This window comes from Beta vulgaris, chromosome 2 (genome assembly GCF_026745355.1).
Source record: "Beta vulgaris subsp. vulgaris cultivar EL10 chromosome 2, EL10.2, whole genome shotgun sequence".
Classification (NCBI taxonomy): domain Eukaryota; kingdom Viridiplantae; phylum Streptophyta; class Magnoliopsida; order Caryophyllales; family Amaranthaceae; genus Beta; species Beta vulgaris.
In genome coordinates, this window is record NC_079203.1 from 32,826,572 (window position 1) to 32,844,517 (window position 17,946).

General features: G+C 40.1%; 2 protein-coding genes across 4 annotated transcripts; both read left to right on the forward strand.

Moving 5' to 3' along the window:
* Positions 1-5,873: 5,873 nt before the first annotated feature.
* Positions 5,874-8,002, forward strand: LOC125494960 (uncharacterized). 3 transcript variants are annotated; one of them, XM_048638952.2, is made up of 5 exons: positions 5,874-6,157; positions 6,269-6,316; positions 6,417-6,499; positions 6,584-6,849; positions 6,991-8,002. In XM_048638952.2, the coding sequence occupies exons 1-5, from the start codon at positions 6,139-6,141 to the stop codon at positions 7,184-7,186; spliced, it is 612 nt and encodes a 203-aa protein (XP_048494909.1). In that variant the 5' UTR covers positions 5,874-6,138; the 3' UTR covers positions 7,187-8,002. The 3 variants fall into 3 exon arrangements, 1 of the variants encoding a protein (XP_048494909.1); XR_007271240.2 differs by lacking the exon at positions 5,874-6,157 and having other exon boundaries at positions 6,165-6,316; positions 6,417-6,691; positions 6,774-6,849; XR_007271241.2 differs by lacking the exon at positions 5,874-6,157 and having other exon boundaries at positions 6,165-6,316; positions 6,774-6,849.
* Positions 8,003-10,303: 2,301 nt separating this feature from the next.
* LOC125494961 (uncharacterized) lies at positions 10,304-11,710 on the forward strand. Its single transcript, XM_057392588.1, has 2 exons — positions 10,304-11,290; positions 11,382-11,710. The coding sequence occupies exons 1-2, from the start codon at positions 10,997-10,999 to the stop codon at positions 11,487-11,489; spliced, it is 402 nt and encodes a 133-aa protein (XP_057248571.1). The 5' UTR covers positions 10,304-10,996; the 3' UTR covers positions 11,490-11,710.
* The last annotated feature ends 6,236 nt before the right edge of the window (positions 11,711-17,946 follow it).

A 17,946-nucleotide genomic window follows, 5' to 3' on the forward strand; every position in this document is an offset into this window, starting at 1 on the left:
TTCTAACTTCTGGCTGAAAATTTCGGCTTAAGAATTATGTGGGTATTATTTTATGCATTCATAAACGTTCATTTAATTGGAACTTTAACTTGCTGAAAGATATTGGGTTGGGATATATTCAATCTTGGCTTTAATTTTTGCATGGTCAAGGGTTTAGGTGATGGTATAAACAAAGAACAAAGGATCTGATTTTGCCAAAGGAAAAGCAGCTTGAAATCGTTATACGATGGCTGGAAAATAAGTGGGGCGATTGGAGGGGAGACAAATAGGGAGAGAAAAATGACTAGAAAGGGAGAGAAAATAGGAAAGTAAGTGTATTGTACTTCACAACAAAACCCCACTTAACGTTAGATTAACTTTTGCTTAACAAAATGTTATTGGAGAAATTAAGCTAAACATTGAGTGGTACCATGTGTAATTAAAAAATATTTTGGGTACCATAGAGAATAGGCAAAAGTAGAATGGTACCATGGAGAATTTCCTTATATTATTTTCATGGTACTGCTGCCTGCTCATGAAGGCTAGAACAATATTTACAAAAATCAAGTCCTCCTGAAACAAGTGGAAACTTGGATTTAACTTATGGTCGCTGCAGTTCTAGTGGCAGTGAAACACATATACTATCTTTTTCCTTATGTGGAACTCCTCTAATATACATGTACCATCTATTTTGTTCCAGGGTTCGCCCCCTACTTCTCCTCCTCTCTCTATACAAATTTTTGTGTTAGATGGTTTGATCGGAAGACCAAGTATTTTGAACAAAAAATAAAAGTTACAGAAAAATATATAAAAGGGTTGTCTATAAATAAGCTATACAGAAGACCTTGATGACTAAAAGGCTAAACAAAACTACTTAATAGTTTAGCTAATTTCATATAAAGTTAATTGGTTTAACCAAAATTATTTGGCGAGAGCGTGAGACTAACTACTCTCAAAATGTATTAGTTTTTTTAATTGGCAAATGAAATGAGGTAGAACATTATAGTCTAGGTTTAAACTCATGATTTTCATGTACATAATGTTAGGTATATAGCTTCTGTATGGGTACAATCCAAGTACGTTGACAGATCCTCATGACGAGTCCGCGAGCATAATCATGGACGCGAGCATGACAATGTCATCCACAGCTCTACCAAAATCAGTTCACCAGCGTGGTCCGACAACGTTGGCGGTCGCCTAACAAGACAAAAGCATGGGAATCTTCCCACCTGTCAAACGCGTCATAACCCTACATGTGTCAAAGAATTACACGCCCTGTTAGAGGAATAGTACTTCTATAAATACCCCAATAGTACTATTCTGTAGGTACATTCTCTCTCATACTCAAAATAGCTTATCTCTCTCTCTCTCTAGTTTCCCTCTCTAAATCCTAGTTGGACAAATATTGGCTTGAGCGTCGGAGGGGGTTTCCTCGCAACCACCCCGAGGGTGGCTCATGTTTGCTTGCTGTGCAGCTATTCACTAAGGACTTTACTCTCCCGATCTTTGGCGAACTCCCTTGAAGCCGTTAACCGTTTCACAATCGAAACAACTTGGTGCTAGAAGGAGGAGGCTTCCCATCTTTGTGAACGCTAACATGGAAAGAGCAAGTAATGACGGACGTGGTCCATAGGGATTCGAAACTGGACAGGGGTCTACTTAGTCTGCTATTACTGGACCTCTCGGTGCACCTCAGTTCTCAACTAGAGGGGCCGGGAACAACAACGAACAACAAACTCCTGAGAACAATGTATCTCAGGTCAACACTGGTGGCAGATCGTTCAACTTGAATCAGATCAGTTAGTTCTCTCCAGAACAGCTACAAAATGTAGCGTCTTTCATCCAAATGCTGCAAGGCGGAACTCAGCCTAACGACACACCTACTTCTAATGTCGGGGGTGGCCAAGCCTGTAGGAGGATAGTAGCTATGACTGGCCGCAACACTGAAGGCACCCCATTAAAGAGGATGCGATCCTTCTCTCAGGAGGGACACCAGACGGAAAGGCAAATTGAAGACCCATAATATGAGGAAGATATCCTGGAAACTGAAAAGCTTGTACATTCTCTCTCATACTGAAAATAGCTTATCTCTCTCCCTCTCTAGTTTCTCTCTCTAAATCCTAGTTGGACAAATATTGGCTTGAGCGTCGGAGGGGGTTTCCTCGCAACCACCCTGAGGGTAACTCCAGATCTTTGGCGGACTTCCTTGAAGCCGTTAACGGTTTCACAATCGAAACAACTTGGTGCTAGAAGGAGGAGGCTTCACATCTTTGTGAACGCTAACATGGAAAAAGCAAGCAATGATGGACGTGGTCCATAGAGATTTGAAACTGGACAGGGGTCTACTCAGTCCGCTATTACTGGACCTCTCGGTGCACCTCAGTTCTCAACTAGAGGGGTCGGGAACAACAACGAACAACAAACTCCTGAGAACAATGTATCTCAGGTCAACACTGGTGGCGGATAGTTCAACTTGAATCAGCTCAGTCAGTTCTCTGCAGAACAGCTACAAACTGTAGCGTCTTTCATCCAAATTCTGCAAGGCGGAACTCAGCCTAACGACACACCTACTCCTAATGCCAGGGGTGGCCAAGCCAGTAGGAGGATAGTAGCTATGACTGGTCGCAATACTTGAAGGCACCCCATTAAAGAGGATGCGATCCTTCTCTCAGGAGGGACGCCAGACGGAAAGGCAAATTGAAGACCCATAATATGAGGAAGATATCCTGGAAACTGAAAAGCTTGAAAACTCAGAGGATGGTAGCCAAAGTCGTCCCCACCGTGAGTACAGTATCAATGGTGCTAGTAACTATATATTCGGCTGGCAGACACTTGCTAGTTAAACCCAGACTCTCCCCATTTGTGCCAGAAATATTGAATCACCCAATGTCAAGAATCAAGATTCCATCATGTAAGTATGACGGCAGCTCAGACCTAGACGATTATATCGCAGCCTATCAAGGGCACATGTTCAGGTAGATGTATCTGGTGCAAGGTAGTCCCATCCACTATGACTGGGATTGCTCAGATATGGTTCAAGAGTTTGAAGCCGGGTTTTATTACAACTTTCTCTCAATTATCTTCTACCTTCAGCACTCATTTCGTAAGCAACATACGCCGTGACCGCACTACAGGTGAACTGCTCTCTGTTAAGCAAGGAGAAACCGAAAGTCTTCGCGACTTCATTGGTCGCTTTAATGTGGAAGCAGTATCCATCCCAAAGCTTCAACAGGATGTGGCAGTCTTAGCCTTGATGACAGGACTAAGAGAGGGATCTCCCTTTCGGAGCTATTTGGGTCGTAAAAGCTTCACGTCCCTAGGGCCTGTGCTGGGAAAGGCAAATGACTTCATCAAGGGCGAGGAATTCGACAAGGCCGCGAGCAGTCAGCATCGCGAGTCTGAGAAGAAAAAAGAGGAAAAGGAGAGAAAAGAGAAGGGCCGCGAGAGTGACCGCGTCCGAGACGAAAGAAGACAGGAAATAAATGTGGTTCAGAGAGGTTGTGACTGCGAAAGAACTGATTGGGAAAATAGAGATTATGAAAGATATGATCGTGAAAGAGGCAATGACCGCGAGAGAAACGCTCGGGAAAAGAATGAGTGCAGGGAGAAATTTGATGCGTAAACTCAATTGACAAATGGCAGCGACCAAAGCAAATGTTCCACAAGAACCGCGACAAGACCAAGTGGTGTGATTTTCATGGAGATCACGGACATTTGACTGAAGATTGTCGGCATCTGAAGGATAATTTGGAGGACTTACTGAGAAGAGGATATTTCAGCCAGTATAAGGCTCAGACGCGGAATGAAGATCTGGTCAAGCCAACTAACCAGAACGTTTAATCGAGGATCAGCGAGATCCATGTGATAAGTGGCGGTCCCATTCATGGGGGAAGTGTGAACGGAGCAAAGGCAAGCTTGAAAGAATTCAGGCATCAGATTAATTTTAACGAAGGTATGCAGTGGAGGAGACCGCCAACAATGCCAGCAATGTCCTTTACTGTAGAGGACGCGGAGCATGTTGTTTATCCCCATGATGACCCTCTGGTGGTCACATTAAAAGTATCAAAGTGCTTGATTCATAGGATCCTGGTTGAAAGAGGAAGTTCCGCAAACATATTGTACTTATCAACCTTTGAGAAGCTGATGATAGGACAGGAACATTTGAAGCCCGTCCGGTACCCAGTGATAGGTTTCACAGGAGCATCTGTGACTCACGAGGGCTTGGTAACCTAGCTTGTTGGACCGAGTTGGAGACAATGCTGAAGCCCGAAATGTAATGACGGAGTTCCTAGTGGTTGATGTATCGGGAGCCTGTAACGCAATCATTGGGCATCCTTTCATTCACGACGTACAGGGAGTCGTCTCTACATATCACCTAACTATGTTGTACGTCTCTAATTTGGGGACGACAGCAAAGTTGAGGGGGAAATCAGGAAGCAGCAAAATTATGCTACTTAACAACACTTAAGAAACCAGAAAAAAGAATGCCAGTGGAAGAAATGAACCCACCAACAAGAAAGCAAAGGCGGACGCAGAGGAGAGCTTCGGCAAATGAAGCAGAGACCGAAAAGGAAGAAGAAATGATGGTATTTCTACGGAAGAGTTGGAGGCCAGGCCTGAGGATACGCCAAGGCCCTAACCAGACAGAGAAACAAAGCAGGAGATGCTTGCGGAAGATCCAACGAGAACAGTGGTTGTCGAAACAGACATGGACCCAAAGGTCAGGGTCAACCTGGTGACTCTCCTAAGAGAAAACGCGGACGTCTTTGCGTTTTTGGCGGATGAGATGCCAGGGATAGATCCGGATGTGATGGTACATCGCCTGAATGTGGACGACATTATGCGCCCTATCAAGCAAAAGAAGAGAAATTTATCTGCTGAAAAGAACAAAGTCGTGAAGGAAGAAGTAGATAAACTGCTGGCAGCAGACTTCATTGATCCCTGCGATTACCTGGAAAGATTGGCCAATGTGGTCATGGTAAGAAAGGTTAACGGATAATAGAGGATGCATGTAGACTTCACGGATCTCAACAGAGCGTTCCCAAAAGATTGCTATCCATTACGGAGAATAGACCAGATAGTAGATTCTACTAGCGGTCATGCATTATTGAGCTTTATGGACGATTCTTGGGCTATCATCAGATAAGCCTATTAGAGGCCGATAGGAAGAAAACAACATTTATCATAGACTGTGGAGTATACAATTACAAGGCGATGCTATTTGGACTTTGCAATGTTGGGGCAACGTACCAGAAGTTGGTAGATAAAGTGTTCGCGGATCAGAGGGGGAGAAACATCGAAGCTTATGTTGACGACTCCATTGTCAAAAGGAAATATCAGATGAAACTAAACCCTAAGAAGTGCGTCTTTGGGGAAAAGGCAGGAAAATTCTTAGGCCTCCTTGTAAGCAAAAGAGCGATTGACACAAATCTAGAAAAAATTCAAGCTATTATAAGCCTACCTGACCCAAGGAGTGTTAAAGACATTCAAAGGCTGATAGAGAGGATGGCATCCCTCACTTGATTCATTTCTAAATCAGCCAATAAGGCCCTGCCCTTCTTCGCATTATTAAGAAGAAATAGGAAATTTGAGTGGGGGAGAGGAGCACACTAGTGTAAAAAACAGCTTTTGCTACTTATCAAATGTTTTGGTTGAATAATCAACCCGAGCATTTGTGATAATTTTAGTAAAAAAAATTCACAAATGCTCGTGTTGATTAATCAACCAGAGCATTTGATGTCAAATGCTCTGGTTGACTAATCAACACGAGCATTTGTACATAAATGCTCCGGTTAGTCAACGGAGCACATAGATTGTTAAGCGCGACTTTTTTTTGTTGACATTTCCCCGCTAATTTAATCAAATATTAGTCGACCCTATAGATCAGTTTTAGTCCCTACTCCCTCCCTCAGTCCCTCTCCTAAGTCGCCCGCTCTCTCACTCACTCAGCCGTCCTCCGTCCGTCTTCCCTCCCTCTCTCCCAAGTCCTTCGCTTTCTCCGCCACTCAGCCGTCCTCCGTTTTCCACCATTTCTGTTTGGTCGACATATTAGGGCTCAAAATCTTCTGTTTGGTCGACATATTAGGGCTCAAGTCGACTTCTGTTGGGTCGATAAATTAGGGTTCCATCGTCGACTTCTGTTCGGTTAATGCTTGTTGGATGATTCGTTATCATTTCGGTTTCTGTTTCTTCTCTTTTGGATGATTGATTTTCGATTGTTGAATCTTCAAAATCGGAGGTAAGAAGAATGCTAAATGAAACTTTTTTGTTGATTTTTGTGGTTGCACAGAATATGCTTGGAATTGCGCGCAGAAAAGTTGTTCGTGGTGGTGTCTCAGTAATTTCGACTAAATCTCTCAACTTTCGCGTTGATTGATTGTATTATGTGTATGTGAAATGACATTGATGAATCATTTTTGTTGCTATTTTTCGTTCAGGTGTTAGGTCACCAAATTTGAAGGAATTCAGGAGCATCTGCAGCTCTTTTGGATCTAATGTTTATGCGACAACTGGAAAAGAGGTAATTTTTAGCTACTAAGTTTCTTCGGCTACCCTCAATTCTCTCTCCTCCTCCTCCACTGACGCCTCACGCCGCCAACCGAAGAATGTTGACATCGGAGCTCGCGCGCGCCATCTGTGCTCTCACCTTGTCCGGCGTCGCTGGATCCGTAACTTACTCCTTAACAATTTCCAAGTTCAGCTCGTTTTCTATGTAACTCCTTCCGAAGCCCTACAAAAGTTCAATTTTAATCCTTCTCCTATTAAGTTTCAATTAGGTGGTTTGGTTCTTGAAGGTAGCGTTCATCAGCCTGCTTCTTCGCCTGAAATGGAGTTCGTCATCACCGATCTTATGACCGATATTCTTGTTAGGTATTTGCTATGCAATTAATTGTGTTTGTTTCATTTTTGCTGCTAATTTTTGTTTCGTAATTTGGCACCTGTTTTTTCGATTGTTGAATGTGAATAAATGTGAATTAATTGTGTTTGTTTCATTTGTTTCCTTTGATGCAGTTGCCGAAGTTCTTCCTGCTCTAGTGCAGCAGCAATTCTTCCTGCTCTAGTGCAGCAGCAGTTCTTTCCTTGGAGATTATCATCCTTCAACTCGCATTGCTTTTCTCGAGTTTGTTATGGTAACTACTGCACCTCTTCTCTTGCTGGTTTTTCCAGTAGCACAGGGAGGCATAATACTAACATCTATGATGCATGAGTGATGATGAAAGCACCGTTGTATGATTATATATCTGCATTTCTAACGATTGTGTTATAGTAGTGTGAGTCACCATCATTGCATTTGTAATGGGCTTAAAGTCTATTAATATATAGCACACTTGTGGGAAACAACCTAACTCAAAGTATGAATCTGAATTCATCATTTTTATTGTTATCGCTAAACCTTTCATCAGTTGCTGTCACTATTGTTTCTGACTTCATGAAGAATGTTTGTTATTAATGTGAACTTGTATATGGTCTAGGAACTTAAAAAAGTATATATAATGTTTCTCAGACGCAAGAAAGTAATCATAGTTCTTTCTACCCATCTCAAAGCTCCACCTCAAATTTGGAGCTTTGAAGTTGGCAAGGGAACCAAGTGCAAAACCTGGAATGCAGAGAAAGCAGAGGGACAACAAGCACAGAGACAACAGGAGATAGGAAAGCAAAGTGAAGCAGGTTTTTACATTGATGGTGTTGGCCAAAAGCTACAAAGGGCCCTTGCACTGTTTATATAATAAACTTCAGGCATAGTAGAAATGAATAATGGCACTACTCCCTTTTATAAAGGTAATAGATATACTAAAATACAAGATGAACAAAAGTTCTAGAAGAGTTTATGATTGGGAAAATTCTAGAAAGAAACAGCTGACAGAACCAAAGCATGTAAACAAAGAAAAGCTGCATCTCTTTCTAAACTGTATAAACCCCAAAAGAGGCATAAATAGGCCCATATTGTAAGTGCTCTCTATATAAACTAACATAATATGCCGAATGTGAACAAGCTTATATATCTTCGCTTCCATCATTGAGAGCCATCAGGAAAAGAATCCAATGCATCTTGCTTCCCATTGAAGTAATACTCGACAACGGCTTTCATTCTTGGCAGTTTGTCAGGATGGTAATTAATATGGATGATCACAGGTTTCAACTTCTTCAGTTAGGGTCTTTTCTTACCGTCCTAAATAAAACTTTACTGTTCATGAAAGAATAGAAATCCATAGTCCTCTTAGAAGCATGAAGCCCTTCATACCCTGGATGTGAAGGATAAAAGAGGAACTCATTAATAACTGCTTGGTCCCATGCTTTTTCCTTGGAAAGCCTATCAGCAACACGATCCAAAAGCTCAATGGAAGGAATTGTTGGTCTCATGTAAAAGAACCCATAACTATAAACCCAAATCCTCATAGTGTGGGCATAGTGAGCCCAATCCATCGCAAGTCACTAATATGTTCAATGATGATGTTTCATTTTTCTGTCAGGCTATAGCGGAGATTGCCAAGGCAGCTAAGCAGAGGCTTATATGTTACCTGTTCAAGCAGAATCCTTTTTGGCATATATTGATTCTAAAGCATCTGATGTGAAAAGCAACTTGGACATCATACTATAAGTGCTGGAGCTGCAGGTATTTGAAAATCTTTCTGCTTTGCCCGGTTCCAGAATATCCGCTGCCTCTCGCCATCCTTCTGAGTTTCATACCTGTGATGCATGTGGCAGAGATTTATGGAATCTTTTCTTTAAATTGATCAAAGAGGACTGCTATTTCGAGTTTTCAATATTTTATTCTGTCAATGGTGTTTATTGCAGATTAACAGTGGGCTTGTCTCTCATCCCAGATTTTTGCATTCCAATGCTACACTAAATCCTCATTTTTCCTTTTCTGGGTAAACTTTTTATTCTTTACACATTTGTAAATTTTAATTGTTTGTTTCCCTTGTTTTTCTTTACATATTTTGATAGCTTGACATTCATTACCATGGCCTTGAGAGGAAGATACTTACACCACTGTTATTAATGGTATGTCATATTTTCTACCGTGATGTGTACCCTGATGGACAACGTGTCCCAATCTCGGGACTAAGGTTATGTTGTTGTTGGTGATTTTCTGTCGTCTTCTCTCTACTACCTCCTCCCCTGCTTTCATATAGGAGTAGGACTATATTATATACACATAAACATACTGCATAAGATAGTCACAGAAACAGAGGCATTCAACGTGGGTAGGAGGTGCTTCTCGCTAATCTCTAGACAAACAAACACTCCTACTTGGTGTTTTTGAGGTTTGAGTTCAAACCAAGCAATACACAAACACAAACACAGAAAGAAAGGTAGAAGAAGGAGGTAAAAAGAAAGTTTATTTTGTTTAGCAAAACCCAATGAAGAAAAAGTTTGGGATTTGAGGCAAATGTTATTTCTACTAGACTAAAAATGATGTTTATTTCGAGGCAAAAATACCATTTTTCATCATCTGTTTATTTTTTGTTGCTCCTCCATTTTTTCGTCCACCACATTTTTCTATCTTCTCCTGCTGCAGCAACCAATGAGGAGGCTACAATCCTCTACTCTTGGGCCCACAATAACCACCATGCACAACCACTGCCACCTGAGTTTTCTGATTGGAACTTAGTGGACCCCACACCATGTAAATGGAGCTTCATTACTTGTTCATCACTTGATAATAACTCTGTTATTGAAATTAACATTCAGTCTGTTTCTCTTCAACTTCCTTTTCCTGCAAATTTGTCTTTTTTTCTTCTCTTCAGAAACTTACTATTTATGGGTGTAACTTAACTGGGTCTATCCCTGATGAAGTTGGGGACATTCTGTCTCTTATTTCCATTGATCTTAGCTCAAATTCCTTATCTGGGTCAATCCCGGTTTCGATATCGAAACTAAAAAATCTTCAAGATCTATCACTGAACTCTAATCAGCTCACTGGGAGAATCCCAGCTGATATTAGTGGGTGTTTAAGTTTAAGAAACTTGTTTCAGTGGTAATTTACCTCCTGAGCTGGGTAAAATTAGTAGTCTTGAAGTGATTAGAGTTGGAGGTAATAAAGACATTGTGGGAAAAATCCCAGATGAATTTGGTGATTTGAGTATTCTTACTGTATTGGGTGTTGCTGATACTGCAGTTTCAGGATCATTACCTTCTAATTTGGCAATAAGCTCTATGGAGAGATTCCAAGCGATTTGTGCAAGATCGAGTCTCTTGAAATTGCACTCAACCTGAGTGGAAATATGCTTTCTGGTCCAATCCCATCACAGTTATCAGCACTAAACAAGCTCTCCGTTTTAGACCTTTCACATAAGCTCAGCGGAGTCCTAAGCCCATTTATTGGCCTGGATAACCTTGTCTCTCTCAATATATCCTATAACAAGTTCACTGGATTCCTCCCCGATAACAAGCTCTTCCGGCAGCTTCCTTTAGCATCTATGGAAGGCAATGAAGGGCTGTGCTCGGTCAGGAAAGACTCGTGTTTCACGAGCAGTGGTGTTGGCTCGGAACTTTCAGATTCCAAGAATGAAGTAAAGAAAGCTAGAATTCTTAAAATAGCCATTGCTTTGCTTATTGTTATGACAGTTGCAATGGTGATAATGGGGATTTTTGCTGTGGTTCGAGCACGAAGAACCGTAAAGGATGAACAGGATTTGGAGTTGGGTCATATTTTCGCCCGAGATTGAGACACATTGTCCCCTTTCCCCCTCCTGAGATAGGAGATAATCACCACCAACAACATAACCTTAGTCCCACCTTGTTTCGGGGTCACCTATAATGAATTGTCAAAAGAATTTGTCTCCGTAACAAATGAAACATGAAAAGTAAAAAAATAAGTCATAGAAGTAAACAAAGAAAAATTATATTTTCTTTGTTTCAATTGGCTTTTTTATTTTGTTTTTGGTTTTTTTAGTATTTGTTGTTCTACTGTTCTCATTCTTCCTTTTTGCTGGCCACCGTTTTGTTTTGTAAATGGTAATTTGTTATGTAGCTGAACTTCTGCTCTTGCCTATAGTATTCAGATAAGGGCATGAAGTCGGTTAATAAAAGTCGACATTTTCAAATTAATGCTTTCCAGCAGCAGCTTGGGCAATTGGTCAGGATTTCAGAACATTCTTCTTCAAGTATTGATATTAGAAGAGATGGAGATGATTCAGCAGTGTCATCTGTACAGGCTCCTGAAACTATCAAGATCAACTCGCTAACCAAATATAGAAGTAGGCGTAAAGTGGACAAATCTCATATTCAAAGGTCGAACTTTTTTGGTAATGAACAATCTAACGCATCTGGGCTGCTATACCATGATAAAACAGTTTACCTCAAGGTGTAGCATTCTTCCTAAAAAACCTTTACCAAATAGCCTATTCTTTGGAACATCAGAGCTGTTGACAGAGCGATCTTTTATATGATTGCAGGAAAGGCTTTGTAGTTGCGTAATTAATGACTACATGATGCATGAATTGCTGTGCTATTCTCTGAATTATGTAGTATATATTGGATGTACTCTAGGTGTGGAGGTGTAGAAGATGCTCGAAAAATTATAAAGAAATCTGGGATATCCAATCTCAATGTGATAGCATTCACAGCTTTGATGGATGGCTATGTGAAGCTTGGTGATGTTAGTCCTGCAAGAGAGATATTTGACTCGTTAAAAGACCGCGATGTGGTTGCTTGGACAGCAATTATAGTAGGCTATGAGTAGAATTAGGGGCTGCAATTATTAGCTAGTTGTTTATACTTGTGTAATGGCATATTAATTTTTTATTTGATTAATAAAATTTCACTTTATATCCTTTTTATTTGTTCTTTTGATTTTTATAAAAGTAGTTTTAGGGGCTGCCACACTAAAAGCTACTTGTACTAAGTACCTGCTAGAGCCGTACAATTTTTTTTTAGAAAAAAAAACTATCAAATGCTCCGGTTGTTAAGAAAAAACCGAAGCATTTGACAAACAAATGCCCAGGTTTTTCCTAAACAACCGGAGCATTTGACTGTCAAATGCTCCGGTTTTTTAAACAACCGGAGCATTTGAGTTACAAAATGCTCCGGGGAAAACCGGAGCATTTGTAAAATGCTCAAATGCTCGTATGGCGTTTGCTACGCGCTAAATACGGAGCATTTAATGGGTTTTCAACCGGAGCATTTGATGTTTTTTCTACTAGTGGCAAAGCAAAGCATTCCTGACCGTGAAAGAGCACTTAAAGAGCTTGCTCACCATCACGAGGCCAGAAACTGGAGACACATTGCAAATATACATCTCGGCCTCGCCAAGGACGGTCACGACCGTCTTGTTGGTAGGAAAGTAAAAAAGACAACAGCCAATATATTTCATCAGCCACATTCTTAACGGTCCTGAGAGCCGTTACCAGGTGGTGGAAAAAATGTCTTTGGCCGTAATTATCGCTGCCAGGAAGCTCAGACCGTATTTCGACTGCCATCCCATCCAATTCCTTACAAATCAGCCGCTGGAGAAGGCTTTGCAGAAGATGGATAGCTTGGGTGCCTATTAAAATGGGCCGTCGAGCTATCTGAGTATGATATACAGTACAAGCCCAGGTCCGCCATCAAGGCACAGGCCCTCGCAGACTTTATTGTAGAGGCTTCATAGGAAGAAGCAGAGCAAAAGAAGAGCTGACTGCTAGAGGTAGATGGATCCTCCGCTGTTAGCGGATCCGGAACAGGAATTGTAATGACTAGTCCAGAAGGGAACATCTACCAGTACGCCATCAAGTTCGCATTCTCAGCATCGAACAATGAAGCAATCGCTGGTTTAAGAATGTGTCTGGCAGCAGGCGTAAAAAACGTACTCTTGAAGACAGATTCACAGTTGGTCAATGGCCAGTTAAAAGGAGAATTTGAAGTCCGAGAGGTCAACATGGTGAAATACGTGGAGAAGGCTAAAGAACTGATTGCCCAGCTAAATCACTTTGAAGTACAGGCGATACCACGAGCTGAGAACACAAAAGCGGACGCTCTGTCTAAGCTGGCCAGTTCTGACTCGTTCAGCATAGAAAAAACGGTCACGATAGATGTACTAAAAGAGAAAAGCATCGCGGAACATCCTATGGCCGTCAATACCATACACCAGCAAGGGGAATGGTTCACAGAGATAGTTAAATACAAGCTGACGAGATTGCTTCCGGATGACCAGAGGGCCGCTAAAAAATTGCAAAGGCAGGCAAACTGGTATGTGATATAACAAAACGAATTATACAAAAAATCCTTTAGCTTGCCATTTCTGTTTCCCATTCCCATTTCCATCTCTCAATATCGAAAACATTCTTTCTTGAAATTTACGGGTCCACAACATTGTTGTTCAGGACAGGTCGCGAGATCATAACTTGGGAACGTCCAACAAAGAGACAACAAGGTCGACCTACTCCTGGACTCGTTAAACTCATCCTCACCTTTTCAGACGAATCCTCTAACTCTTCTGAATCATCATCTGAAATGGGGGACAATAATGAATAGATCAGTGCCATTATGGCTCAACTTCAACTGATGAACTCTCGTCTTGAGGAACAAGACAAAGGGATTAAGCCACTAAGAGATAATCTAACTGAAGACGAAGAACATGGCGACACTCCACCACCACCACCTCAAATCAAGTCTGAGACGAATTTAAGGTCTGAAAACTCGAGCAATTGATCTAGTCAATTTCTACACTCGAGAGTCAGGCTCATGGCCATGACACCATTGATCCTGAACTGAGGAAAAAGCTCCCTGAAAAGATACCATTAGGCGACCTTCCAGAATTCAAGGGGGTTGAAGACCCAAATGATCATTTGAGAGATTTCTCCATCTCTATGGTTCTCAATGGCATGAGCAAGGACCTATTTCCACTACTACAAATACACCCTATGGAGTCACCCTTTTAGAGTCGCCTTATAATAACAGGCGACACGTAAGGTTTTGGAGTCACCTATTAAAACACGGGCAACACATAAGGTTCAATTTAGATAAGCATAAAAAACAAAAAGAATTTATATAGTAGGTTTCTCGTGTCGCTTTCTATATAATATTCCACACGGTAGGTTTATGTGTCCCACATTTAATAGCAGGCGAGATCTTAGGTGATTTGTCGAAAATGAAAATTTGTTGAACGCAGTACCTATCGTGTCACTTAATAACTAAGAGGCGACGTGATAGGTTTTGGTCTCGAATTTTAAATAAGAGGCGACTCTATAAGTTGTAATATGAAATTTTTTCGAAAACCCGCTCACTTAAATTATGCGAGCCCACATAATTACATTGTATTTTTTAGAAGTTACATTGTATTTTTTTATTGATGTAAAAGAATAAACAATAAAGGGGAGTAACCAAAAAACAAGTAGTAAAGAAAAAAAAGATATAACTAGTAAAGTAAATACCCCAATTCCCTAAAAAAGTAAATAATAATCCAATCTTGTTCAAACTCCTCCAACTCATCTTCTTCGAGCTCTTAGAGCATCCTTAGTGATGATTTGGAAAAAAGATCAAGGGATGACTGGGGGAAAAAATGCATGGGGTGAGTGAAAAGATGATCAGGCATGGGAGTGGGACCCACTGCATGATCATCATTTTTTATATTTCTTTTGGTTCTCTGCGCAGGAAAATGCAGCATTTTGCGGCGCAGAAAACAAAAAAAATTGGTTTATGACATGCTGCAGCTGGTAGCTCATACACGTATCAGCGCCAGTTGCAACGTTACATTTGTCATCCTTTACACGTGTTTTATTCCTATTGGGCAATTAAAATATCACCGTTGTAAAATTTGCAACGGTTATATTTTTAAAAATATAAATAAATAAAAATATTACAAACGACTCTATTTTTTCGAGATCTATAAATAGAGGCCCATTTTGCTATATTTTGGACACACTTAATTTTCTCCATCTTCACTAATTTCTTCTATTTGCTCTAATTTAATTCATTAACTCTTTTTCCATTGCTCTTTATTGTCAAATTCTTATAATTATGGATCCTAATCATCCAAATTATATAAGGAATCAACCCCAAAACTGCTCAAAAAACCAAAATGCCTAGGCAACAAAATCGCCTAATTAGCCCTCAAAATCAGTCAAATTATCGCCAACCCTCTCAAAATCAGCCAAATTATCGTCAACCCTCTTAGATAAATATCAATCAAAGGGGTGAAAATTCTTAAAATTATTCTCCTCAATATGATAACCTTTACCATGAATCTCCATCTGAAAATGCCAACCTTTCATATCATCAACCTGATCCTAATTATGGATTTTCTCAACACCAAGAAGATTCATCTCCAAACAATGATGTTGATGATGATGATGGTCAATACCAATTACCAAGAAGGTCATGATGGTGACGGTGTTGGTCAATTCCAAGAAGATGATGATGCTGATGGTTTTGATGACTTTGTTCAGCCAACTCGATCATTTTCGCAATTACTATCAGCTAACCAATCTCAGCAACCACCGCAAACACAACCCGCTCAATCACAAAACTCAGTTATCCCAGAAGCAATTTATGGTGGTAAGAGGGTTTAGGATCATGTTGAAGATGAAAATCTTATCTTCGCATTTAGGAACACTTCTCTTGATAAGGTGAATGGGACGAGCCAAAAGAAGGTGCCTTATGGGTAAAAGTTTGGGAAGCTTTCATGGTAGGAAGAATAGCAACCCAACATAAATTGCTCCAAGAAATGTGGATATGGTAAAAGGTCATTGGAGTAGACTTGCTCCACAGGTTTTAAGGTGGGCCGCATTTTATGATGAAGTTCTTGCAAGAAAGAAGAGTGGTCAAAACAATAATGATGTTCTGAGAGAAGCTCATTTATTGCATAATAGGAAACATGGTAGGTTCATCCTCGAATATGCTTGGAAATTTTTGAGGAAGTTTCGGAAATAGAGGTCAATAGTTATAAAATCAATGGAAACTCCACATGGTCGCCCAAATAATCCACAAGAAATGTGGATTCATCTGGAAGCAGAAGTAGCAGTAAAAGGCCGAGAGTTGATGGAAGAGACTTAATGCCTGACACACCTACCAGTGGTGAAGGAGGTGCAGTGGACCCACGTTCCTTTCGTGTTAAGAAAGCGAAAAGTCTAAGCTCAAAGGGGTGTCTGATCAGACAATTATACTAAGTGTTTTAATTCATTTAATGAACGATTTCGGATCCATTCAGAGGGTAGGGGTGCAAACGTTGAAAGAGAAGACAAAAGGTTGGAGGTTCAAATAAGGAAGGTTGCTGCAAAGGAACAAGAAATAAAAGCGTTGCAAACTAGGATGTTTGAGTTTAGTTTATGCTTAGTTTAGTTTATGTTTACATTCCAATTTAGTTTATGTTTAAATTTAAATTTGAGTTGATGTTTATGTTTATGTAAAAGTCAACATTTGTATGTTTAAGTTTAATTAATAAAAAAAAGTTTAAAAATGTACTTGTGTAAATTTTAAGCTTTACTTTATTATGTGAATTGACATCTGAATACAGCTTTTTACATAATTGTAAAGCTTTTTACATTATTGTACTGCTTTTGACACTATTGTTTTGCTTTTTACATGATTGTACTATTTTTAACATTATTCACTAGTACATAATCGATAATTTGCGTTGTATGCGAGGCGCCCATTTGCGTCGGACATGGGTCCGATGCCACAGGCCTCGACGCAAATTAAAAGAGATGATCTGCATCGGACTAAGACTCGACGTAGATCGTAAGACATTTGTGTCGGACATAAGTGATGTGCGACGTAGATGACCCTTGAGCCAAAGCACCACCAGCTGCATTTGCATCGCACTGTATGCAATGTGCGACGCAAATCAACTAAAAAAATAGAATCTGCGTCGCACGGTATCTAATGTGCGACGCAAATTGTTAATTTTATTACAACAAAAATCTCGTATCCAAATTAAAAATGAAATACACAGTACATACAAACAAGAAATACAAGAACAAAACCATGAATGCATTAATCTGAGTCGAAACAACGAAAGAAGTACAAGAATGAAATGAGGAACGCCAATTTGAATCAAAATTACAATATCTTTCTAACTAAATCAAATTAAGGAACGAAATATGAAAAATTCAAGAACGTTCTAACTGAATCGAAATAATGAAACAAGTAGAAGAACGTTCTAACGCAAACCACGAATGCTGAAATGAATTAAATCCAAAATTACACAAAATCAAAATGAGGAAATTAAAAAGAAAATCATAAAAAAAGATATAAAATACTCGCTCGCTGTTCACTGTGATTCCATCGACGTTTTCATGGCTTCACCGGAAAAAATTCGCTTCGAAAATTCCGAATCTGGGAATGAAAAAAAATAAACAAAAATAAATTAGATCTAAAAAATGAAAACAAAAACACCGAACATATATTAAACATTCATAAAATCGTAATTTTCAAGTAGGTAAACAAAGAAAAAAGCAAAAATTCAAAAGTGAGATAAAAAATAAAAAATTAACAAAAACGATTACTCTTCGATGTTCGTTGTTTATGGCTCCGCACATAATCTCTTCGCTTAACTCTTGAACTTATCGCAGGTGAACGATTTCTCCCCCTTAGCGAAACGAAAACAACACGAAAATAAATCAAAACGAAAATTATCGCAGGCGAACGAAAAACAGTAGAGAAGAGTTGGAGAGAGAGAGAGAGATAGGAGATAAACGGCGGCTGATGAGAGAATAACAAAATTTGGTTTGAGAGAGAGGAGATAAAACACGGGGAAATTAAAAGTGGGTTGGGCTTGTAATTTGCGTCACACCATGGGCTTCATGTGACGCGCATAGCTTCTGTTATGTGTGTCGCACCATGGGCTTCATGCGACGATCATAGATTTCTTGCGTCGCACGCTAGTTAGATACGACGCACATAGGTCGTCTTTTGCGTCGATTCCCTGTTACGTTCGACGCAACTGAGTCTTCTATGACGTTTTTCATGTTGTGCGACGCAGATGTGAGACGCAAATCGTCTGTTTTCTACTAGTGATTGTTCTGCTTTTAACATTATGGTACT

Bases quoted from the DNA above. Each gene is read 5' to 3' on its own strand.
- LOC125494960 (XM_048638952.2), top strand. The intron at 6,317-6,416 runs GTAATTTCGACT...TTTTTCGTTCAG, and splicing joins TTGTTCGTGGTGGTGTCTCA to GTGTTAGGTCACCAAATTTG. The intron at 6,850-6,990 runs GTATTTGCTATG...CCTTTGATGCAG, and splicing joins ATGACCGATATTCTTGTTAG to TTGCCGAAGTTCTTCCTGCT.
- LOC125494961 (XM_057392588.1), top strand. From the start codon at position 10,997: ATGAAGTCGGTTAATAAAAGTCGACATTTTCAAATTAATGCTTTCCAG. The intron at 11,291-11,381 runs GTGTAGCATTCT...ATATGATTGCAG, and splicing joins ATAAAACAGTTTACCTCAAG to GAAAGGCTTTGTAGTTGCGT.